Consider the following 26,404-nt stretch of genomic DNA (forward strand, 5'->3'; position numbering starts at 1 on the left):
AAACCTGAAATCGCCCCTCCCCCCGGAGCACAGCAAGATCCAAACCTCCATCGCCCCTCCCCCCGGAGCACAGCAAGATCCAAACCTCAAATCGCCCCTCCCCCCGGAGCACAGCAAGACCCAAACCTCCATCGCCCCCCCCCCCCAACCGGAGCACAGCAAGATCCAAACCTGAAATCGCCCCTCCCCCCGGAGCACAGCAAGATCCAAACCTCAAATCGCCCCTCCCCCCGGAGCACAGCAAGATCCAAACCTGAAATCGCCCCTCCCCCATGGAGCACAGCAAGATCCAAACCTCAAATCGCCCCTCCCCCCGGAGCACAGCAAGATCCAAACCTGAAATTGCCCCTCCCCCATGGAGCACAGCAAGATCCAAACCTCAAATCGCCCCTCCCCCCGGAGCACAGCAAGATCCAAACCTGAAATCGCCCCTCCCCCCGGAGCACAGCAAGATCCAAACCTCAAATCGCCCCTCCCCCCGGAGCACAGCAAGACCCAAACCTCAAATCGCCCCTCCCCCCGGAGCACAGCAAGATCCAAACCTCAAATCGCCCCTCCCCCCGGAGCACAGCAAGATCCAAACCTCCATCGCCCCTCCCCCCGGAGCACAGCAAGATCCAAACCTCAAATCGCCCCTCCCCCCGGAGCACAGCAAGACCCAAACCTCCATCGCCCCCCCCCCAACCGGAGCACAGCAAGATCCAAACCTGAAATCGCCCCTCCCCCCAGAGCACAGCAAGATCCAAACCTGAAATCGCCCCTCCCCCCGGAGCACAGCAAGATCCAAACCTGAAATCGCCCCTCCCCCCGGAGCACAGCAAGATCCAAACCTGAAATCGCCCCTCCCCCCGGAGCACAGCAAGATCCAAACCTGAAATCGCCCCTCCCCCCGGAGCACAGCAAGATCCAAACCTCAAATCGCCCCTCCCCCCGGAGCACAGCAAGATCCAAACCTCAAATCGCCCCTCCCCCCGGAGCACAGCAAGATCCAAACCTCAAATCGCCCCCCCCCCCGGAGCACAGCAAGATCCAAACCTGAAATCGCCCCTCCCCCCGGAGCACAGCAAGACCCAAACCTGAAATCGCCCCTCCCCCATGGAGCACAGCAAGATCCAAACCTCAAATCGCCCCTCCCCCCGGAGCACAGCAAGATTCAAACCTCAAATCGCCCCTCCCCCCGGAGCACAGCAAGATCCAAACCTCAAATCGCCCCTCCCCCCGGAGCACAGCAAGATTCAAACCTCAAATCGCCCCTCCCCCCGGAGCACAGCAAGATTCAAACCTCAAATCGCCCCTCCCCCCGGAGCACAGCAAGATTCAAACCTCAAATCGCCCCTCCCCCCGGAGCACAGCAAGATCCAAACCTGAAATCGCCCCTCCCCCCGGAGCACAGCAAGACCCAAACCTGAAATCGCCCCTCCCCCCGGAGCACAGCAAGATCCAAACCTCAAATCGCCCCCCCCCCCCGGAGCACAGCAAGATCCAAACCTCAAATCGCCCCTCCCCCCGGAGCACAGCAAGATCCAAACCTGAAATCGCCCCTCCCCCCGGAGCACAGCAAGACCCAAACCTGAAATCGCCCCTCCCCCCGGAGCACAGCAAGACCCAAACCTCCATCGCCCCCCCCCAAACGGAGCACAGCAAGATCCAAACCTGAAATCGCCCCTGCCCCCGGAGCACAGCAAGATCCAAACCTGAAATCGCCCCTCCCCCCGGAGCACAGCAAGATCCAAACCTGAAATCGCCCCTCCCCCCGGAGCACAGCAAGATCCAAACCTGAAATCGCCCCTCCCCCCGGAGCACAGCAAGATCCAAACCTCAAATCGCCCCTCCCCCCGGAGCACAGCAAGATCCAAACCTGAAATCGCCCCTCCCCCCGGAGCACAGCAAGATCCAAACCTCAAATCGCCCCTCCCCCATGGAGCACAGCAAGATCCAAACCTCAAATCGCCCCTCCCCCCGGAGCACAGCAAGATCCAAACCTGAAATCGCCCCTCCCCCCAGAGCACAGCAAGATCCAAACCTCAAATCGCCCCTCCCCCACGGAGCACAGCAAGACCCAAACCTCAAATCGCCCCTCCCCCCGGAGCACAGCAAGATCCAAACCTCAAATCGCCCCTCCCCCCGGAGCACAGCAAGACCCAAACCTCCATCGCCCCCCCCCCCAACCGGAGCATAGCAAGATCCAAACCTGAAATCGCCCCTCCCCCCGGAGCACAGCAAGATCCAAACCTGAAATCGCCCCTCCCCCCGGAGCACAGCAAGATCCAATCCTGAAATCGCCCCTCCCCCCGGAGCACAGCAAGATCCAAACCTGAAATCGCCCCTCCCCCCGGAGCACAGCAAGATCCAAACCTGAAATCGCCCCTCCCCCCGGAGCACAGCAAGATCCAAACCTGAAATCGCCCCTCCCCCCGGAGCACAGCAAGATCCAAACCTCAAATCGCCCCTCCCCCCGGAGCACAGCAAGATCCAAACCTCAAATCGCCCCTCCCCCCGGAGCACAGCAAGATCCAAACCTCAAATCGCCCCTCCCCCCGGAGCACAGCAAGACCCAAACCTGAAATCGCCCCTCCCCCCGGAGCACAGCAAGACCCAAACCTGAAATCGCCCCTCCCCCCGGAGCACAGCAAGACCCAAACCTGAAATCGCCCCTCCCCCCGGAGCACAGCAAGATCCAAACCTCAAATCGCCCCTCCCCCCGGAGCACAGCAAGATCCAAACCTCAAATCGCCCCCCCCCCCCCGGAGCACAGCAAGATCCAAACCTGAAATCGCCCCTCCCCCCGGAGCACAGCAAGATCCAAACCTCAAATCGCCCCTCCCCCCGGAGCACAGCAAGATCCAAACCTCAAATCGCCCCTCCCCCCGGGGCACAGCAAGATCCAAACCTGAAATCGCCCCTCCCCCCGGAGCACAGCAAGACCCAAACCTGAAATCGCCCCTCCCCCCGGAGCACAGCAAGATCCAAACCTCAAATCGCCCCCCCCGGAGCACAGCAAGATCCAAACCTCAAATCGCCCCTCCCCCCAGAGCACAGCAAGATCCAAACCTGAAATCGCCCCTCCCCCCGGAGCACAGCAAGACCCAAACCCCCAATTACCCCTCCCCCATGGAGCCGAAGAGGAGATATGAGAATTAAGGGAGGTAACCAAATAAAGAGGGTTTGGAGAGGCTTTCGTAAGTGGGGAGAGCAGAGGCGGGGTTTCGGGAGAGGAGGTGGGTTTCGGGAGAGGAGGCGGGGTTTAGGGGAGGAGGTGGGTTTAGCGAGAGGAGGCGGGGCTTAGGAAGAGGGGTGGTGTTTAGTGAGAGGGGGCGGGGTTTAGCAAGAGGAGGCAGAGTTTCGGACGAGATGAGGCGGGGTTTAGTGAGTGGAGGCGGGGTTTAGAGAGAAGAGGAGGGGTTTAGGGAGAGAGGAGGTGGGGTTTAGTGAGAGGAGGCGGGGTTTAAGGAGAGAGGAGGTGGGGTTTGGGGAGGAGGTGGGGTTTAGGGAAAGAGGAGGTGGGGTTTGGGGAGGAGGCGGGGTTTAGGGAGAGGAGGCGGGGTTTGGGGAGGAGGCGGGGTTTAGGGAGAGAGGAGGCGGGGTTTAGGGAGAGGAGGTGGGGTTTTGGAAGGAGGCGGGGTTTGGGGAGGAGGTGGGTTTTGGGGAGGAAGCGGGGTTTAGCGAGAGGAGGCGGGGTTTAGGAAGAGGAGGTGGGGTTTAGCGAGAGGAGGCGGGGTTTAGGGAGAGGAGGCGGGGTTTTGGGAGGAGGCAGGGTTTGGGGAGGAGGCGGGGTTTAGGGAGAGAGGGGGCGGGGTTTGGGGAGAGGAGGAGGGGTTCAGGGAGAGAGGAGGCGGGGTTTAGGGAGAGAGGAGGTGGGGTTTACTGATAGGAGGCGGGGTTTAGGGAGAGGAGGGGGTTGTGGAGAGGAGGCAGGGTTTAGGGAGAGGAGGTGGGGTTTACTGATAGGTGGGGTTTGGGGTGGAGGCGGGGTTTGGGGAGGAGGCGGGGTTTAGGGAGAGAGGAGGTGGGGTTTACTGATAGGAGGCGGGGTTTGGGGAGGGGGCGGGGTCTCTCTGGGGCAATAGCCGCTCAATCTGTGGAACCCTCACCTGCCCCTTTGTTTCCAGGTTTCCAGAAACATTGCGCTGGAGGCGTTCCTGGTGAAACCGGCCAGCTACGTGGGGCTGAGCTGCACGGCCTTCCAGCGGAGGCTCCTGTTCCCCAGCATCGACAGGCCGGGGGAGGAGCCCGAGCCACAGCTCAAGTTCCGCTGCAGCACCGGCAATCTCAACAACTCCCTGAAAAACTTCCCCGTCAAGGTAATCTCATCCAACCCGGACTGAGAGTGGAACCGGACCAGGACTGAGAGCGGAACCGGACCAGGACTGAGAGTGGAACCGGACCCGGACTGAGAGCGGAACCGGACCCGGACTGAGAGCGGAACCGGACCCGGACTGAGAGCGGAACCGGACCCGGACTGAGAGCGGAACCGGACCCGGACTGAGAGCGGAACCGGACCCGGACTGAGAGCGGAACCGGACCCGGACTGAGAGCGGAACAGAGAAACATAGAAAACTAGGAGCAGGAGTCGGCCATTCGGCCCTTCGAGCCTGCTCCGCCATTCAATATGATCATGGCTGATCCTCTATCTCAATACCATATTCCCGCTCTCTCCCCATACCCCTTGATGCCTTTTATGTCTAGAAATCTATCTACTTCTTAAATATATTCAGTGACTTGGCCTCCACAGCCTTCTGTGGTAGAGAATTCCACAGGTTCACCACCCTCTGAGTGAAGAAATTTCTCCTCATCTCAGTCCTAAATGTCCTACCCCGTATCCTGAGACTGTGACCCCTCGTTTTCGACCCCCCCCCCCCAGGGGAAACATCCTCCCTGCATCCAGTCTGTCTAGCCCTGTCAGAATTTTATACGTTTCAGTGAGATCCCCTCTCATTCTTCTAAACTCTAGTGAATACAGGCCTAGTCGGCCCAATCTCTCCTCATACGACAGTCCTGCCATCCCAGAATAAGTCTGGTGAACCTTCGCTGCACTCCCTCTATGGCAAGTATATCCTTTCTTAGGTAAGGAGACCAAAACTGCACACAGTACTCCAGGTGTGGTCTCACCAAGGCCCTGTATAACTGTAGTAAGACATCCTCGCTCCTGTACTCAAATCCTCTTGCAATGAAGGTCAACATACCATTTGCCTTCCTAACTGCTTGCTGCACCTGCATGTTAGCTTTCAGTGACTGGTGTACAAGGACACCCAGGTCCCTTTGTACATCAGCATTTCCCAATCTATCACCATTTAAATAATACTCTACCTTTCTGTCTCCTACCAAAGTGGATAACTTCACATTTATCCACATTATACTGCATCTACCATGTATTTGCCCACTCACTCAACTTGTCTAAATCGCCTTGAAGTCTCTTTGCATTCTCCTCACAACTCACAATCCCACCTAGTTTTGTGTCGTCAGCAAATTTAGAAATATTACATTTGGTTCCCTCATCCAATTCATTGATATATATTGTGAATAGCTGGGGCCCAAGCACTGATCACTGCGGTGCCCCACTAGTCACCGCCTGCCACCCCGAAAAAGACCCATTTATTCCTACTCTCTGTTTCCTGTCTGTTAACCAATTTTCAATCCATGCCAGTATATTACCCCCCAATCCCTTGTGGGACTTTATCAAAGGCCTTCTGAAAATCCAAATACACTACATCCACTGGTTCTCCCTTATCTATTCTACTAGTTACATCCTCAAAAAACTCCAGGAGGTTTGTCAAACACGATTTCCCTTTCATAAATCCATGTTGACTTTGTCTAATCCTATTGATATTTTCTAAGCGTCCTGTTATCACATCCTTTATACTGTAACAGACTCTAGCATTTTCCCTACTACTGATGTAGTTTCTGGTTTTCTCTCTCCCTCCTTTTTTAAATAATGGGGTTACATTTGCCACCCTCCAATCTGCAGGAACTGTTCCATAATCTATAGAATTTTGGAAGATGACAACCAATGCATCCACTATTTCCATAAAACCCGACCAGGACTTCGAGCGGAACCGGACCAGGACTTAAAGCAAAACCGGACCAGGACTGAGAGCAAAACCAGACCAGGACTGAGAGCAAAACCAGACCAGGACTGAGAGCGGAGACCGGACTGGGACTGAGAGCAGAGACCCGGACCCGGACTGAGAGCGGAGACCCGGACCGGGACTGAGAGCGGAGACCTGGACCGGGACTGAGAGCGGAGACCCGGATCTGGACTGAGAGCGGAGACCCGGACCGGGACTGAGAGCGGAGACCCGGACCGGGACTGAGAACGGAGACCCGGACCGGGACTGAGAGCGGAGACCCGGACCGGGACTGAGAGCGGAGACCCGGACCGGGACTGAGAGCGGAGACCCGGACTGAGAGCGGAGACCGGACCGGGACTGAGAGCGGAGACCCGGACCGGGACTGAGAGCGGAGACCCGGACTGAGAGCGGAGACCGGACCGGGACTGAGAGAGACCCGGACCGGGACTGAGAGCAGAGACCCGGACTGAGAGCGGAGACCGGACCAGGATGGAGAGCGGAGACCCAGACTGTGCACACTAAGTGTGATCTAAGTGATTGGCACACCCGGAGTTGGCCCCAGTAGTGTGAGTGCGCCCCCTGCAGCTCGTGCGGTGCCGGTGTGTAGTGACACGTTGCTCCTCTCTCTCTGCCCCTCCAGAACAGCATCGCGCTGGCGTCGGTCCAGTTGCCCCCGGCTCTCTTTGCCCGCTCGCCCACGGCCCCGGCCCTCGCCAACTCCAGCTGCCAGCTGCAGTTCGTGGTGTTCCGCAACGGGAAGCTGTTCCCCAGCACCGGCAACTCCTCGAACCTCGCCGACAACGGGAAGCAAAAGAGCGCCTCCACACCCGTCATCTTCACGGGCACAGGTGAGAGCGGTTTCTGGGCACGGTGGGCACGGCACGTTGGTTACGGGGCGGGGGGACGGTGCGTCGGAGCAGCAGGGGGCAGCACCGTCAACCATTGCATCTCAAGACCAAACCCATCCTTACCCCAATTATCCCACCCCAATCGCCACTTGGACCCCATGGGAATGGGTTGTCAGCACTTATATCAGCAGCGATTCATGTTTACATAGAAACATAGAAGATAGGCGCAGGAGTAGGCCATTTGGCCCCTCGAGCCTGCTCCGCCATTCAATGAGATCATGGCTGATCATCCAAATTCAGTACCCTGTCCCTGCCTTCTCCCCATACCCCTTGATCCCTTTAGCCTTAAGAAATATATCCAACTCCTTCTTGAATATATTTAATGAATTGGCCTCTACTGCCTTCTGCGGTAGAGAATTCCACAGGTTCACCACTCTCTGGGTGAAGAAATTTCTCCTCATTTCAGTCCTAAAAGGCTTACCCCTTATCCATAGACTGTGACCCCTGGTCCTGGATTCCCCGACCATCGGGAACATCCTCCCTGCATCTAGTCTGTCCAGTCCTGCCAGAATTTTATAAGTTTCAATGAGATCCCCTCTCATTCTTCTAAACTCCAGCGAGTACAAGCCCAATCGAACCAATCTCTCCTCATACGTCATTCCTGCCATTCCAGGTATCAGCCTGGGGAATCTTCGCTGAACTCCTTCCATGGCAAGAATATCCTTCCTCAGATAAGGCGACCAAAACTGCACACAATACTCAAGATGTGGTCTCACCAAGGCCCTGTACAACTGCAGCAAGACATCCTTGTTCCTGTACTCAAACCCTCTCGTTATGAAGGCCAACATACCATTTGCCTTCTTAACCGCCTGCTGCACCTGCATGCTTACCTTCAGCGACTGGTGCACAAGGACACCCAGGTCTCGTTGCACTTCCACTTCTCCCAATCTATTGCCATTCAGATAATAATCTGCCTTCCTGTTTTTACAATCTAATGAACAATATATTTAATAAGCCCAAGCCTTAATAATTCATTAAGTCTGATATAAGTAAAAGTCATTTGATTATTATGCCATTCCAGGACCCTCCTGTTTAAGATACAGATCAACCTTGATCTCATTGAAAGGTGTAACAGGCTCGAGGAGCTGAATAGCCTCCTCCTGTTCCTGTGTAACAGGCTCGAGGAGCTGAATAGCCTCCTCCTGTTCCTGTGTAACAGGCTCGAGGGGCTGAATGGCCTCCTCCTGTTCCTGTGTAACAGGCTCGAGGGGCTGAATGGCCTCCTCCTGTTCCTGTGTAACAAGCTCGAGGGGCTGAATGGCCTCCTCCTGTTCCTGTGTAACAGGCTCGAGGGGCTGAATGGCCTCCTCCTGTTCCTGTGTAACAAGCTGGAGGGGCTGAATGGCCTCCTCCTGTTCCTGTGTAACAGGCTCAAGGGGCTGAATGGCCTCCTCCTGTTCCTGTGTAACAGGCTCAAGGGGCTGAATGGCCTCCTCCTGTTCCTGTGTAACAAGCTCGAGGGGCTGAATGGCCTCCTCCTGTTACTGTGTAACAGGCTCAAGGGGCTGAATGGCCTCCTCCTGTTCCTGTGTAACAGGCTCGAGGGGCTGATTGGCCTCCTCCTGTTCCTGTGTAACAGGCTCGAGGAGCTGAATAGCCTCCTCCTGTTCCTGTGTAACAGGCTCGAGGGGCTGATTGGCCTCCTCCTGTTCCTGTGTAACAGGCTCCAGGGGCTGATTGGCCTCCTCCTGTTCCTGTGTATCAGGCTCAAGGGGCTGAATGGCCTCCTCCTGTTCCTGTGTAACAGGCTCGAGGGGCTGATTGGCCTCCTCCTGTTCCAGTGTATCAGGCTCGAGGGGCTGATTGGCCTCCTCCTGTTCCTGTGTATCAGGCTCGAGGGGCTGAATGGCCTTCTCCTGTTCCTGTGTAACAGGCTCAAGGGGCTGAATGGCCTCCTCCTGTTCCTGTGTAACAAGCTCGAGGGGCTGAATGGCCTCCTCCTGTTCCTGTGTAACAGGCTCAAGGGGCTGAATGGCCTCCTCCTGTTCCCAATGTAACAGACTCGAGGGGCTGAACGGCCTCCCCCTGTTCCTGTGTAATAGGCTTGAGGGCTGAATGGCCTCCTCCTATTCCTGTATAACAGGCTCGAGGGGCTGAATGGCCTCCTCCTGTTCCTGTGTAACAGGCTCGAGGGGCTGAATGGCTTCCTCCTGTTCCTGTGTAACAGGCTCAATGGCCTCCTCCTGTTTCTGTGTAACAGGCTCGAGGGGCTGAATGGCCTCCTCCTGTTCCCAATGTAACAGGCTCGAGGGGCTGAATGGCCTCCTCCTGTTCCTGTGTAACAGGCTCGAGGGGCTGAATGGCCTCCTCCTGTTCCTGTGTAACAGGCTCGAGGGGCTGAATGGCCTCCTCCTGTTCCTGCGTAACAGGCTCGAGGGACTGAATGGCCTCCTCCTGTTCCTATGTTCTAAAGACACGTTACATAAAAAAAAATTGTTTTTTCTAGAACTCAACAGTAAGGCTGAAGGAGAAGTACAGAAAGATAGAGAGACACACAGAGATAGATAGAGACAGATAGAGAGACAGATAGAGAGACAGAGACAGATAGGGAGAGAGAGAGATAGGGAGAGAGAGAGACAGAGAGATAAAGAGAAAGGGGGAGAGAGAGAGATAGCGAGACAGAGAGATAGCGAGAAAGGGAGAGAAGGACGGAGAGAGAGATAGAGGGACAGACAGGCAGAGAGGACAATCTAGTCTGAGCACAGATCTTGGGGACTCCAGGGTTGTTTGGTGGTTTCTGGCCCTGTGAGATCACTCACGCTCAGTGAGTTCAGCGAGTGTAAGACATAAGAACATAAGAAGTAGGAGCAGGAGTAGGCCATACGGCCCCTCGGGCCTGCTCCGCCATTCAATAGGATCATGGCTTATCCAAATCTAGACTCACGTCCACTTCCCTGCCCTCTCCCCGTAACCCCTAACTCCCTTATCTGCTAGGAAACTATCTATCTCCATTTTAAATTTATTTAATGTAGCAGCTTCCACAGCTCTCTGGGGTAGCAAATTCCATAGATTTACTACCCTCTGAGTGAAGAAGTTTCTCCTCATCTCAGTTTTGAAAGGGCAGCCCCTTATTCTAAGATTATGCCCCCTAGTTCTAGTCTCACCCATCAGTGGAAACATCCTCCCCGCATCCACCCGATCAAGCCCCCTCACAATCTTATATGTTTCGATAAGATCGCCTCTCATTCTTCTGAACTCCAATGAGTAGAGTCCCAACCTACTCAACCTTTCCTCATACATCAACCCCCTCATCTCCGGAATCAACCGAGTGAACCTTCTCTGAACCGCCTCGAGAGCAAGTATATCTTTTCTTAAATATGGAAACCAAAACTGCACGCAGTATTCCAGGTGTGGCCTCACCAATACCCTGTATAACTGCAGCAAGACTTCCCTGTTTTTATACTCCATCCCCCTTGCAATAAAAGCCAAGATTCCATTGGCCTTCCTGATCACCTGCTGCACCTGCATACTAACTTTTTGTGTTTCATGCACCAGGACCCCCAGATCCCTTTGTACTGCAGCACTTTGCAGTTTCTCTCCATTTAGATAATAACTTGCTCTTTGATTTTTTCTGCCAAAGTGCATAACCTCACACTTTCCAACATTATATTGCATCTGCCAAATCTCTGCCCACTCACTTAGCCTGTCTATGTCCTTTTGCAGGTTTTTTATGTCCTCCTCACTCACTGCTTTCCCTCCCATCTTTGTATCGTCGGCAAACTTGGATATGTTGCACTCGGTCCCTTCCTCCAAATCGTTAATATAGATTGTAAAGAGTTGGGGTCCCAGCACTGACCCCTGCGGAACACCACTAGTTACTAATTGCCAGCCCGAGAACGAACCATTTATCCCAACTCTTTGTTTTCTGTTAGATAGCCAATCTTCCACCCATGCCAGTATATTACCCCCAATCCCGTGATTTCTTATCTTGATCAGACTGAGGTGTACCGGCCAGGAAGATCCCAGGATTGAGCCCTGGTCTCTGCCAAGGTGCGGGACAGCACCAAGGGTGGGACAGTGCCATGGGTGGGACAGTGCCAAGGGTGGGACAGTGCCATGGGTGGGACAGTGCCATGGGTGGGACAGTGCCAAGGGTGGGACAGTGCCATGGGTGGGACAGTGCCAAGGGTGGGACAGTGCCATGGGTGGGACAGTGCCAAGGGTGGGACAGTGCCATGGGTGGGACAGTGCCATGGGCGGGACAGTGCCATGGGCGGGACAGAAGATGAGGTCAATCAGGAGATGGTGCTCAGGAAGGCCAGAGAGGGGAGGTGGATTTGGACCTCAGAGAGAAAGAAAAAGAGAGAGATAGGTTGGGAAAAAGAGAAAGCGAGAAAGAGAAAAAGAAAGAACTAGTGCTTATCTGGGAACTTTCATGTCAGGACGTCCCAAGTTACTTCACAACCAACAAAGCACTTGTTTGAAATGAAGGCACTGTTGTATTGTAGGAAACGTGACAGCCAATTTGTGCACAGCAAGCTCCCACAAACAGCAATGAGATAAATGACCAGATAATCTGTTGTAGTGATGTTGGCCGAGAGGTTTAGGGAGGCAATTCCATCCACAGCATCAGAGCATGTGAGGGTGCAGCTTCTAGACTTCTCTTTTCATCATGGTGCGTGTCCACAGGAGCTTAAACCCTTCCTGCACTATCTGGTCCCGGACATCGCGGGAAAGTGACTTTGATCGGAGTCCCGGGGGGGAATTGACACAATGTTTTGGGGGAAGGAGGTACTTCCAATCATGGGGTGATAATATCTGCTAAGCCCTGCTATTCACTAACTGTTTGTCAAGCACTGACTTACTGGAGGAATGCTGTAACATGCTGCGTGGCACCGTGCTGGGAATCTGCCTACGCTTCCCCACACAGTGAGCTCCTGATTTCAATCATGCAACCATGGCAACTGTCAGTTAGAGGACAGGCACTTCAGGAAAAGGGAATAAAAACATTAAACTCATTCAATTATATTAAATTGCTCTATTTTTAATGAGGTCATTTCACTTCCTGTGTGGAAGCTGCATCCAAACGGCACTGCAGTATTTCTGGAGAAAGGAAAGAAAGACTTGCATTTCTCTAGCGCCTTTCACAACCTCAGGACGTCCCAAAGCGCTTTACAGCCTATGAGGTGCTTTTGAAATGTAGTCACTGTTGTAATGTAGGAAATGCGGCAACAACAACAACTTTACAAAAGGTAAATCGTGCTTGACTAATCTACTGGAATTTTTTGAGGATGTAACTGGTAGAATAGATAAGGGAGAACCAGTGGATGTGGTGTATCTGGACTTTCAGAAGGCTTTCGATAAGGTCCTGCATAAGAGATTAGCGTGCAAAGTTAAAGCACATGGGATTGGGGGTAAGGTACTGACTTGGATAGAGAACTGGTTGGCAGACAAGAAGCAAAGAGTTGGAATAAACGGGTCTTTTTCCGAGTGGCACTAGCAGGCAGTGACTAGTGGGGTACCGCAGGGATCGGTCCTTGGACCCCAGCTATTCACAATATATATTAATGATCTAGACGAGGGAACTAGATGTAATATCTCCAAGTTTGCAGACGACACAAAGCTGGGTGGGCGTATGTGCTGTGAGGAGGATGCAGAGAAACTCCAGTATGATTTGGACAGGTTGGGCGATTGGGCAGATGCAGTATAATGTGGATAAATGTGAGGTTATCCACTTTGGTGGCAAAAACAGGAAGGCAGATTATTATCTGAACGGCAATAGATTGGGAGAAGGGGAAGTGCAACGAGACCTGGGTGTCCTTGTGCACCAGTCGCTGAAGGTAAGCATGCAGGTGCAGCAGGCGGTTAAGAAGGCAAATGGTATGTTGGCCTTCATAACGAGAGGATTCGAGTACAGGAGCAAGGATGTTTTGCTGCAGTTGTACAGGGTCTTGGTGAGACCACACCTTGAGTATTATGTGCAGTTTTGGTCACCTTATCTGAGGAAGGATGTTCTTGCCATGGAGGGAGTGCAGCGAAGATTCACCAGACTGATACCTGGGATGGCAGGAATGACGTATAAAGAGAGATTGGGTCGATTAGGCTTATATTCGCTAGAGTTTAGAAGAATGAGAGGGGATCTCATTGAAACTTATAAAATTCTAACAGGACTAGCCAGACTAGATGCAGGAAGGATGTTCCCGATGGCGGGGGTGTCCAGAACCAGGGGTCACAGTCTAAGGATAAGGGGTAAGCCATTTAGGACAGAAATGAGGAGGAATTTCTTCACCCAGAGAGTGGTGAACCTGTGGAATTCTCTACCGCAGAAGGCAGTAGAGGCCAATTCATTAAATATATTCAAGAAGGAGTTGTATATATTTCTTAAGGCTAAAGGGATCAAGGGATATGGGGAGAAAGCAGGGACAGGGTACTGAATTTGGATGATCAGCCATGATCTAATTAAATGGCGGAGCAGGCTCGAGGGGCCGAATGGCCTACTCCTGCTCCTATCTTCTATGTTTAACTTGTATTTATATAGCGCCTTTAACGAAGTAAAACATCCCAAGGCGCTTCACAGGAGCAATCATCAAACAAAATTTGACACCGAGCCACATAAGGGGATATTAGGACAGGTGACCAAATGCTTGGTCAAAGAGGTCAGTTTTAAGGAGCGTCTTAAAGGAGGAAAGAGGTGGAGAGGTTTAGGGAGGGAATTACAAAGCTTAGGGCCCAGGCAGCTGAAGGCACGGCCGCCAATGGTGGAGCGATAGAAATAGGGGATGCTCACGAGGCCAGAATTGGAGGAGCGCAGAGATCTCGGAGGGTTGTAGGGTTGGAGGAGGTTACAGAGATAGGGAGGGATGAGGGCCATGGAGGGATGAGGGTTTCAGCAGCAGATGAGCTGAGGCGGAGTCGGGCGATGTTCCGGAGCTGGAAATAGGATGTCTTAGTGATGGCGCAGATATGTGGTCGGAAGCTCATCTCGGGGTCAAATATGACCCCAAGGTTGTGAACAGTCTGGTTCAGCCTCAGACAGAGGAGGGATGGAGTCAGTGGCTCGGGAACGGAGTTTGTGGCGGGGACCGATGACAATGGCTTTAGTCTTCCCACTATGTAGTTGGAGGAAATTTCTGCTCATCCAGAACTGGATATCAGATAAGCAGTCTGACAATTTAGAGACAGTGGAGGGGTTGAGAGAGGTGGTGGTGAGGTAGAGCTGGATGTTGTCAGTGTACGTGTGGAAACTGACGCTGTGTTTTCGGATGATGTCGCCAAGGGGCAGCATGTAGATGAGAAATAGGAGGGGGCCAAGGATAGATCCTCGGGGGACACCAGAGGTAACGATGCGGGAGCGGGAAGAGAAGCTGTTGCAGGTGATTCTCTGGCTACGATTAGAAAGATCAGAATGGAACCAGGCGAGTGCAGTCCCACCCAGCTGGATGACGGTGGAGAGACTTTGAAGGAGGATGGTGTGGTCAACTCTGTCAAGGGCTGCAGACAGAGGAGAAGAACGAGGACGGATAGTTTGCCTTTGTCACAATCACATCGGATGTCATTTGTGACCATTTCGGTACTGTGCGGGGGGGGGTCACTTGATTGGGGGGATTCAAATATGGAGTTTCGGGAAAGTTGGACACGGATATGAGAGGCAACTTTGGAGAGGAAAGCGAGGCTTCAGATTCACCAATTTATACACAGCAAGATCCCACACAAAAGTAAGGTGATGATGACCAGATAATCTCTTTTAGTGATGTTACTTGAGGGCTGAGTATTAGCCAGGACACCAGAGGGAGAATTCCCCAGCTCTTCTTCAAAGTAGTGTCATGTGATCTTTTACATCCACCCGAGAGAGCAGACAGGGCTTCACATTCATTCACCTGAAAGACTACCCCTCCGACAGTGCAGCACTTGCTCAGTACTGGACTGGAGTGTCTGCCTAAATGTTGTGTTGGACTGGGACTTGAACCAACAACCTTCTGACTCAGAGGCCAGAGTGCTGCCTACTCAGCCATGGCTGACACATCGACAGAAGCAAGAACACAGAATTCCAGCTTGGCCAACATTCCACAGCGGGAAAGATCATGAATGAGTTCTGCCGAGGGTCACAACTGAAGGGCAGGTGGGTTTTAAATGGCCCCATATTATGAACAGCACTGAAGTAAAAGCAAACCCACAGCCCAGCACTAACATCCTTCATGTTGATGAGCATCAAAAGATGTCAGCAATATTAATATAACACAAATAACTCTATGTATATGACAGCGACATACTCCTTTTTTATTTACTCATTGCTGGGATGTGAGACTTGCTACCCATCCCTAATTGCCCTTGAGAAGGTGCTGGTGAGCTGCCTTCATGAACCACTGATCTTTGTAGCAGTTTGTTACATACTGAGGGTCTCGCTCGGCCATTTCAGAGGGCGGTTAAGAGTCAACCACATTGCTGTGGGTCTGGAGTCACATATAGGCCAGACCAGGTAAGGACAGCAGATTTCCTTCCCTAAAGGATGGTAGTAAACTGGATGGGTTTATACGACAATCTGGTAGTTTCATCATCACTGATGCTAGCTTTTTAATTCCAGATTTATTTAATTAACTGCATTTAAATTCCCCAGCTGCCATGGTGGGAGATGAACTCACGCCTAACCCTAGATTATTAGTCCAGGCCTCTGGATAACTAATCCAATAACATTATCACTATGCTACTGTTCCTGTATACTGATATTGGTGCGTTCCTTTATGTACACTTTTCAATATAAATTGTACACTTTTAAATATAATGAGTATAATTTGTACAGATAATTAAAATGAAAAAACACAGCAATAATTTAACTTCAACAAAAATGTGCAGTAATACTTGCTCCGGTCCTTCAGTTTGATAAACGGTGACCAGTGCACACACTGTAATACGGTAAGATTATTAGAGAGCTCCTCTGATAGCTCATTGCATAAAGGTACTGCCCTGGTGGGTTAACGAGCCATACAAACCAACAGTTGGGACACTGGCATTGACCTCAGCACCCCTGGACAAGAGAGAGGGATAAAAACATTCATCCCGGGCACCTGATTGCTATCCATCGAGCTCGGTTGGAAGGTAGAGCGTGAACAGGCCAGGGTGAGAGTGCTGTGAACCCCCTAATGATCATTCTCACAGATCATACAAGAACTACCCCTTGAGCAAGGTAACAGAGAGGAGCTGGTGCCATTTACGAGAGGTGGGGCAGAACACTAAGTGAGTAGGAAAGGCACGAGTTGGAAGATTGCACCAGGATTCTTTTTGCAGGAATAACAACAGAAAATGCTGGAAAAACTCAGCAGGCCAGGCAACATCCGTAGAGAGAAAATAGAGTCAACGTTTCGGGTGAACCTTTGTCTTGACAAAGGGTTCACCCGAAATGTTAACTCTGTTTCTCTCTCCACGGATGTTGCCTGGCCTGCTGAGTTTTTCCAGCATTTTCTGTTGTTATTTTGGATTTCCAGCATCTGCAGTATTTTGCTATTGTTCTTTTTGCAGGGTTGTACGGTTAGTTTAAAGGAGGAATATCGGGCAGAACAAGCAAGAGCACCAGAGGGGAACTGAGGAGAATTCTTTCTAAGCAGCGAGTTGTTGTGATCTGGAACGCGCTGCCTGAAAGGGCGGTGGAAGCAGATTCAATAATAACTTTCAAAAGGGAATTGGATAAATACATGAAAAGGAAAAATGTGCAGGTTTATGGGGGAAGAGCAGGGGGGAGTGGGACTAATTGTATAGATCTTTTAAAGAGCCGGCACAGGAACAGTGGGCCAAATGGCCTCCTTCTGTGCTTTTAAGATGCTGCGATTCTAACTGATTTGACATTTGTTTCCATTATTTCATTAATTTAACAATTAGCTTCCATGGATACCTGACCGTATTCTTCAACTCCTCTCTGAATTTAGTCTGGGTCAGTGTGTAAATAAATGTGTTTGTACAGCAACTCAAAAGCTGAAGCATAAATCCAACTTCATGGAAAATAGATACTGGGTTAGTGAAACCAGGGGGTATGTCAAGGCTTATAAATCTATCAATCATCAAATAATATAAAACATACGTCATCCATAACAGCACAAAGGTTCCCAAAACAGAGAAGAGTAAAATGATGGATTTTTTTCAGCTCTTTATCTCGGGATCATCGCACCTCTCGTTGTTGCCACCACCTCGGAGCCTCCTACGGGCTCTACCAGCCACTAAAATGTGCCTGACCATCAGGGCATTGAGCAGCAAGATCAGAGTGAGTGGAAGACACGGGGTTAAAATAGAATCAAGCCAATTCAATGCTCTCCATCCGAGTGAAATAAAGTAGCTTGGTTTTACTGCACAAAACCATGGCACGTTATCATACGTGTCCAAAGATGTATAGCTAAAGTACAGCGGGATGTTTTTTGGACAGAACAGCGTGCACACAGTCCCTATAACCGCAGCTGCCGTTTTCTCTGTACAATATTTTGATCTCAGTTTCTGGCAACTAATGGCCACAAAGCGATCGAAGGTGAAAGTGACGGTTAACCAGATGGAACTGTCAGTGGCTACAAAAAACAGGAACGATCTGAGGCTACACATGGCGGTGATGTCCAAGAAGCAATATGGAAAATAAATCCTATTAATCTGAGTCAATATCACGTCAAAGATAACCACCGTTAGATCGGCCGCTGCCATGGCAACCATGTAGTAAGTGACGCACTTGGAGAGACCACTTCCCTTGGAACAGGATGACAATCACCACCACGTTAACTGGCAAGAAAGAAAGAGATTTACTGATCAGGCTTACCACAGGGTGACTTATGTGAAACCTACAGCTCCACTACTGTGTCAGAAATTCAATTATATAGAATTACATAGAATGCACAGAACCGAAACAGGCCATTCGGCCCCCCTGCTCCGTGCTGGTGTTTACGCTCCACACGAGCCTCCTCCCGCCCGTCCTCATCTCACCCCATCAGCATATCCTTCTATTCCTTTCTCCCTCATGTGTTTATCTAGCTTCCCTTTAAATGTGTCGATACTATTCACATAAAACCACTCCCTGTGGCAGCGAGTTCCACATTCTCACCACTCTCTGGGTAAAGAAGTTTCTCCTGAATTCCCGATTGGATTTATTAGTGACTATCTTCTATTTATGGCCCCCAGTTTTGGTCTCCCTTTGCCTGCACCAGCTAAAGATTCTACTGAAGGCGCTGACTCATGCCAGGGTACGATCCCATGGGTGTTGGGTGTCCTCACTGCCACGTAGTCACTTGTGAGCTTGGACACAGCGTGTTGACAAACTGCTGGCGCAGCCCAACTCAATGCAACCCTCACCCAGTATCCATAGCAACTAGTGGTTTGCAGCAGGATAGTGAGCAGGAGGAAGGATGTTGGCTGATTTTTCTCCTCCCTTACCTTGGACAATATAGGATCAGCAACAACAACATGCCTTTATAGCATCTTTCACAACCTCAGGATGTCTCGATGCGTTTTACAGCCAATTAAGTACTTTTTTTGAAGCGTAGTCACTGTTGTAATGTAGGAAACGCGGCAGCCAATTTACGCACAGCAAGCTCTCACAAACAATAACGAGATAATGACCAGATCATCTGCTTTTAGTGATATTGGTTGAGGGATAAATATTGGCCCCAGGACACCGGGGAGAACTCCCCTGCTCTTCTTCCAATAGTGCCGTAGGATCTTTTACATCCACCTGAGAGGACAGACGGGGCTTCGGTTTAACGTCTCATCCGAGAGACGGCACCTCCGACAGTGCATTGCTCCCTCAGTACTGCCCCTCCAACAGTGCGGCACTCCCTCAGTACTGCCCCTCCGACAGTACAGCACTCCCTCAGTACTGCCCCTCCGACAGTGCGACGCTCCCTCAATACTGCCCCTCCGACAGTGCGACGCTCCCTCAGTACTGCCCCTCCGACAGTGCGGCACTCCCTCAGTACTGCCCCTCCGACAGTGCGGCACTCCCTCAGTACTGCCCCTGTGACAGTGCAGCACTCCCTCAATACTGCCCCTCTGACAGTGCGACGCTCCCTCAGTACTGCCCCTTTCGACAGTGCAGCACTCCCTCAGTACTGCCCCTCCGACAGTGCGGCACTCCCTCAGTACTGCCCCTCCGACAGTACAGCACTCCCTCAGTACTGCCCCTCCGACAGTGCAGCACTCCCTCAGTACTGCCCCTCCGACAGTGCAGCACTCCCTCAGTACTGCCCCTCCGACAGTGCGACGCTCCCTCAGTACTGTCCCTCCGACAGTGCAGCGCTCCCTCAGTACTGCCCCTCCAACAGTGCAGCGCTCCCTCAGTACTGCCCCTCCGACAGTGCGACGCTCCCTCAGTACTGCCCCTCCGACAGTGCGACGCTCCCTCAGTACTGTCCCTCCGACAGTGCAGCGCTCCTTCAGTACTGCCCCTCCGACAGTGCAGCACTCCCTCAGTACTGGCACTGGGAGTTTCAGCCTAGATTTTGTGTTGAAGTCTCTGGTGTGGGATTTGAACCCACAACCTTCAGACTTAGACGTAGCAGTGCTAACCACTGATCTGCAGCTGACACGTTCAATGCTATAATCCATAAATAGTAAGGAGAAACGGAGGCTGCCCCACTTAGTCCAAGCCTCTGGATTACTAATCCAGTAACAGAACCGCTACGCCACCATACCCAGCTGACACCTTGAAGGCAATCCATAAATCCACTTATTGAGTGAACAGCAAGAAACTATAGCAGGTTGCGAGATGAACGGTGTTAAGTCTGTGTGTTATAGTGAGAATTACTACACAGACCACAAGAGTAAATTCAACAGGTCTTTACTGGTTGGAGGTCGGACTATACTGAATACAATATTATTACACTGTGCTTATATACCGGTGTGGTCACCACCGGTATTACGTATACAGCAGCCAAAGAAAGTAGTACCTTTCTTAAGGTGGACCAGGCTTAAGTTCTCTTAAGGTGGAACAGGTTACATACACCACAAACGGGAAACCATCAATGATGCGAATCTGAAATAAAAAACATAAAATGCTGGAAATTCACAATGGGCCAGTCAGCACCTGCAATAGAAAAACAGGTTAATGTTTCTGATGAACATTCAAACAGCCATTTTTTTTATTTTTTTATTCATTGATGGGATGTGGGCGTCGCTAGCTAGGCCTGCATTTAGTGCCCATCCCTAATTGCCCTTGAGAAGATGGTGGTGAGCCGCCTTCTTGAACCGCTGCAGTCCATATGGTGTAGGTACACCCACAATGCTGTTAGGAAGGGAGTTCCAGGATTTTGGCCCAGCGACAGTGAAGGAACGGCGATACAGGTCCAGGTCAGGCTGGTGTGTGGCTTGGAGGGGAACTTGTAGGTGATGATGTTCCCATGCATCTGCTGCCCTTGTCCTTCTAAGTGGTAGTGGTCGCGAGTTTGGAAGGTGCTGTTGAAGGAGCTTTGGCGAGTTGCTGCAGTGCATCTTGTAGATGGTACACACTGCAGCCACAGTGCGCCGGTGGTGGAGGGAGTGAATGTTGAAGGTGGTGGATGGAGTGCCAATCAAGCGGGCTGCTTTATCCTGAATGGTGTCGAGCTTCTTGAGTGTTGTTGGAGCTGCACTCATCTAGGCAAGTGGAGAGTATTCCATCACACTCCTGACTTGTGCCTTGTAGATGGTGGAAAGGCTTTGGGGAGTCAGGAGGTGAGACACTCGCCGCAGAATTCCCAGCCTCTGGCCTGCTCTTGTAGCCACAGTATTTATATAGCTGGTCCAGTTCAGTTTCTGATCAATGGTAACCCCCAGGATGTTGATAGTGGGGGATTCAGCGATGGTAATGTCATTGAATGTCAGGGGGAGATGGTTAGAGTCTCGCTTGTTGGAGATGGTCATTGCCTGGCACTTGTGTGGTGCGAATGTTACTTGCCACTTGTCAGCCCAAGTCTGAATGTTGTCCAGGTCTTGCTGCATATGGACACGGACTGTGTCAGTATCTGACGAGTCTCGAATGGTGCTGAACAGTGTGCAATCATCAGCGAATATCCCCACTTCTGACCTTATGATGGAGGGAAGGTCATTGATGAAACAGCTGAAGATGGTTGGGCCTAGGACACTGCCCTGAGGAACTCCTGCAGTGATGTCATGTGATTGAGATGAATGACCTCCAACAACCACAGCCAACTTCCTTGGTGCTAGGTATGATTTACAGGACTAACAAGTTCTAATTATTTACCAGGAACACCAACAGCCGCAAGAACCGGGTAGTAAATGTCTTGTATCTGCAGAATTATTGGCCGCTGCATTTTCTGTGAGCAGTGATGGCTGTTTCTGCCGCAGGCACTGACTCTGCCTGACGCACTGATCCAAATGTTCCAGGCGGCTCCTTATTTATACCTGAGGGAAACCCCCCAGTGGGACTATTAGCTACACTCACTGAAACAAACAGATCAAGGCAGCCCTGTCTAACGGGCTAGGAAACCCCCTTAGATTTGAACCCACAATATTCTAACTCGGAGGTGAGAGTGCTATCCACAGAGCTACCACTGACACTAAGTTAACATAAGAACATAAAAAACAGGAGCAGGAGTCGGCCATACGGCCCATCAAGCCTGCTCCGCCAGTCAATAAGATCATGGCTGAACTTCTACATCAACTCCACTTCCCTTCCATAAAACCATGTTAACTCTGCCTGATCATAGTGTGATTTTCCAAGTGCCCTGTTACCATGCCTGGCGTAAGAAAACTACTAGGCACTTGGTCTAAGCGTTAAACAAAGCTTTAATCAACTGTTTTACAACATGGAGGTCTAGTTGTGTCCTTCACTAGTTCCTGTTAAGAATGTCCTGCGCAAGCTGGGCCCGTGCCCGAGTATTTATACTCTCCCTGGACAGCGCCACCTTCAGGCTGCTCAGTTGATTCATGTCAATGTCCTTAACAATAGATTCCAGCATTTCCCCTACTACTAATGCCAGGCTAACTGGCTTGTAGTTCCCTGTTTTCTCTCTTCCCTCCTTTCTTGAACAGCAGGGTTAAGAGCAGTTGAGGGTAAAGAAGTGTTTGAGCTTCCATGGGGAGGGGGAGTGTTCAGCCAAGGAGGAGATGTGTGGGCGGTTCAGTTGAAGCCAAGAGTGTGGTCAGATGGGCAAGATGGAGCCTTCAAAGGTAAGAGGGGAAACTGCTGGTTAGTTAGTCTTGCAAGCAAGCTGAGGAAGGACGATTTCAGATTTTCTGTTTTTTTTCCTGTATTGATGTTGCTCAGATGGTTGTGGCGTGAGCGAGGCGAGCGATCCCATCCTGGTGTCCCTGCGTCACTGGCAGTCGGGTGAAGACCAGGTGGCAGCCCATTGGAACTTTGACCTCCTCGATGGCTTCGGAGGCTGGCAGGCGGAAGGATGTCAAATAGCGCACGCCAAGGTTAACATCACCACCGTGTGGTGCCACCAGTTCAGTAACATCGCCGTGCTGAAGGTGAGGAGATGCTGGGAGTGTGGGCGGGGCAGGCACAGAGCAGGTGGCTGTCGGCACAAAGCTAGCGGGAATGCTCAGGACTTTATGTTAGCCACTCGGGGAGATTACTGATCAGTGCTTCCTTGTTTATATATTGGGATCCTGCTTGAGATTAATGGCCAGCTAATTGGGAATGCCTAACTCGCACCAAGTCTCGTTCACGCATCACCACTGTGCTCGCTGACCTACATTGGCTCTCAGTCCGGCAGCACCACGATTTTAAAATTCTTATCCTTGTTTTCAAATCCCTCCATGGCCTCGCCCCCTCCCTATCTCTGGAGCCTCCCCCAGCCCCACAACCCACCCGAGATCTCTGCATTCCCGGCCATGGACCAACGGTATCAAGCTGTTGGAGGCAGCAGCCATTTTGAAGATAGGTCTGGTGGTGGCTTCCTGGCTACTTTTGGTCAGGAAAGGTTTGCTTTGCCCTTGTGTGTGACAAGGCCTAGAATACAGGGTAGGAAGCAGTGGAAGAGGATGTGGATCAGGAAGTAGTGCTGAGGTGACCACAAGTTTGGGTTTACGTTGATCTTAGGAGGAGGGATGACCGGGGGGGCTGAGGAGTTCCACAGTTTTTGAGGTGTTGAGCATCTCCCAAACCTGTGACCTCCACCACCTAGAAGGACAAGGGCAACAGGTGCTTGGGAACTCCATCAGCTCCAAGTTCCCCTCCAAGTCAGACACCAACCCAACTTAGACATATATTGCCCTTCCTTCATCATCCCTGGAGTTTAGAAGATTAGGGGGTGATCTGATTGAGGTGTTTAAGATGATTAAAGGAGTCGATAGGGTAGAGAGAGAGAAACTATTTCCTCTGGTGGGGCGAGTCCAGAACAAGGGGGCATAACATTAAAATTAGAGCCAGGCTGTTCAGGGGTGATGTCAGGAAGCACTTCTTCACACAAAGGTTAGTGGAAATCTGGAACTCCCCCCCCCAAAACGGTGTTGAGGCTGGGGGTCAATTGAAAATGTCAAAACTGAGATAGGTAGATTTTTGTTCGGTAAGGCAGGTAGAGAGATCAGTCATGATCTAATTGAATGGAGGAACAGGCTCGAGGGGCCAAATGGCCTACTCCTGCTCCTATTTCTTATGTTCGCCACACGGACTGCAACGGTTCAAGAAGGCAGGTCACCACCAGCTTCTCAAGGATCACTAGGGATGGGCAATAAATGCCGGCCTTGTCAGCGACACCCACATCCCGAGAATGCGTATGAGAAAAAGAGTAAGAGGAGGGCGCACCATTGAAGTTTGCAGTTTATCGCTTCATTGTGTTTTCCTTACAGAAGATAAGTAACCAGCCTACCCCAGTTCATGGAACCATGCAGGTTCTGCACCCCATTATCTACACCTGCACCGCTGTCCTCTTACTCTGCCTCTTCACCGCTATCATTACCTACATCCTGAAGCACAAGTAAGTTACCAATCGCACCTAGTAAAAAAATATAATTACCAGTGTACCAAGGGTCAGAACAGATAATGGTTGCAGCTAGGTTACATAGATTGTACAGCACAGAAACAGGCCATTCAGCCCAACTGGTCCACGCTGCACTCGAGCCTCCTCTCACCCTACCAGCTATGGTTCTGGACTGGGTCTATACTGGATCTGGCACAAAGTGACTGCTGCCCAATTTTTTTTTATTTCTTCATGGGAGTCACTGGCAAGACCAGCAGTTATCGCCCATTCATAATTGGCCTTGAGAAGGTGGTGAGCCACCTTCTTGAACCGCAGAGGGCAGCTAAGAGTCAACCACACCATCTGGAGTCGCATATAGGCCAGACCAGGTAAGGACGGAAGATTTCCTTCCCTAAAGGACATTAGTGAACAAGATGGGTTTTTATGACAATCTGATAGTTTCATGGTTACCATTACTGATACTAGTAATTATTCCAGATTTATTTAATTAACTAAATTTAAATTCCCCAGCTGCTGTGGTGGGATTTAAACTCACGTCTCTTGGATTATTAGTCCAGGCCTCTAGATTACTAATCCAGTGACATAACCACTGTGCTGTCGTTCACACTTACACCCTGTTGATCCCAGAAGCAGGTTCCCAATGGAAAATGATGGAAGGTTTTCGGCACAGAAGGAGGGGCAGCAGGACCTCGGAGAGGCTCGTGGTCTGGGAAACCGGCATCGGGCCTCATGAGGGCCACTCTGGTCAGGGCGCTGGGCATCTGCCTCCCCCTATCCCCCTCCCAAAGGTCCTTCAAGGCAGCCACCCCAGCCACCTTGATCAACAGTTTGATATTGTTGTGAGCATCAAAGGGGAGGGGCCGTTGCCCATCCGGGATCACGATGTTGATCCCGCCCCCCTTTCACCCCTCTCCAAACATGTCACCAAATGGTGGGTCATTCCTGCAGTGCAGGCTGCCCCATTTCAGAGGGGAAACTAGGTCTTCAACATCCACCTCTTCCACAGTGGTGTTGTGGAAGTATTGGAGAAGGGCCACTGCTCCGCACTCCAAGCACAAAGGGGACCTGGGGATGGAGTGAATAAAAAGGAAAGGGAAAATAAATATGAAGGCCCAAGTTGCATCACACAGCACTCACCTCGAGTGTGCACAGAATGTGGCTCCAAGTGTGAGCTCAGGCGGAAGTCACTATTCCATTGCTCAGATGGTGAGATTTACCCCAATCATCACCTTAAACATTCACTCCCTCCACCACCGGCACACCGTGGCTGCAGTGTGTACCATCTACAAGATGCACTGCAGCAACTCGCCAAGGCTTCTTCGGCAGCACCTCCCAAACCCGCGACCTCTTCCACCTAGAAGGACAAGGGCAGCAGGCGCATGGGAACACCACCACCTCCAAGTTCCCCTCCATGTCACACACCATCCGGACTTGGAAGTATATCGCTGATCCTTCATCGTCGCTGGGTCAAAATCCTGGAACTCCCTCCCTAACAGCACTGTGGGAGCACCTTCACCACACGGACTGCAGCGGTTCAACGTGGCGGCTCACCACCACCTTCTTAAGGGGCAACTAGGGATGGGCAATAAATGCTGGCCTTGCCAGCGACGCCCAGATCCTGAGAATTTTTTTAAATTAATGTCTTGGTTGGTGAACTAGGGACTTCAATAAAAGTGCTGGAGAGACGTGATTCTGTTGATGTGTGTAGTTTAATATCATAGCCTCTATCCTTTTAGCACGATCCGAATTTCCAGGAAGAACTGGCACATGTTGCTTAACCTCTGGTTCCACATCTCCATGACCTGCGCTGTGTTTGCTGGAGGCATCAACCGAACGGAGTACGGTCTGATCTGCCAAGTGGTGAGTGTATGTCCCAGATTGTGTTTGTATTTTCTGAACTGAGCTGTTTCTGTGGCGCAGGGCTCCACAGGCGTGGCGGGACGATTTGCTTGTGCAGCCTCTAATTTATGGGCACAGATGTCGCACTCTGCCCATTACGTTGTAGTCATCACCTTCCGTTACCGATGCTGTGCCGCAGCCTGAAACTGGCACCGACATTCCCTAACCAGACAACAATTGCACTCTGAGTGACCTGAGCCGCTGTTTACTTAACAACACTTGGGCCTTATGGTCTTAAAGAGAAATCTTAGCAGCAGAATAATACATTACATGATCCTTATAAATCAGCCTATCGTTGACCCACCATGAGCAATGCCACAGAGACCCACTAATATATATATGAGATATTAAATCTCGTACATCCTGTGACACTCTCCTGTCACAATGGGCGCAATCTTGCCAGCCCTGGGGAGGCAGGTATGGAGGCGGGACGGCCGGGAAAATGGCAGAATTTGGGGGCGGGTGCCCAACCCCGCCCCCGCGCCATCTTGCCAGGAGGCGGGTAGCTGTCCCGCGCCGGGTCCCATCTCCTTGGAGGCGGGAAGGGATTACAGCCACTGAACTGCCTGTTATCAGGTAGTTAACAGGCAGATAAGAGGATTATCCCCATTTTACCCACACAAGCGCGGGCTTCCCGAAGGCTGCGAACCCCGCCAGGGTCACCGAAGCGAGTAGTGGGTCTGCGGGGGTCGGAGGGGTG

General features: G+C 51.5%; 1 protein-coding gene across 1 annotated transcript in view; it reads left to right on the forward strand.

Moving 5' to 3' along the window:
- Nucleotides 1-26,404, forward strand: part of adgra2 (adhesion G protein-coupled receptor A2) — a 246,628-nt gene that overhangs the window by 192,509 nt on the left and 27,715 nt on the right. The window contains exons 12-16 of the mRNA XM_085970888.1: nt 4,110-4,301; nt 6,709-6,916; nt 22,143-22,351; nt 23,675-23,802; nt 25,542-25,665. Of these exons, the coding sequence (XP_085827014.1) occupies nt 4,110-4,301; nt 6,709-6,916; nt 22,143-22,351; nt 23,675-23,802; nt 25,542-25,665 (861 nt within the window). The remainder of the gene's footprint in view (nt 1-4,109; nt 4,302-6,708; nt 6,917-22,142; nt 22,352-23,674; nt 23,803-25,541; nt 25,666-26,404) is intronic.

The sequence above is a fragment of the Somniosus microcephalus genome, chromosome 30, assembly GCF_052327205.1.
Source record: "Somniosus microcephalus isolate GS21.2 chromosome 30, FLI_Smic_1.0, whole genome shotgun sequence".
NCBI classification, from domain to species: Eukaryota; Metazoa; Chordata; class Chondrichthyes; order Squaliformes; family Somniosidae; genus Somniosus; species Somniosus microcephalus.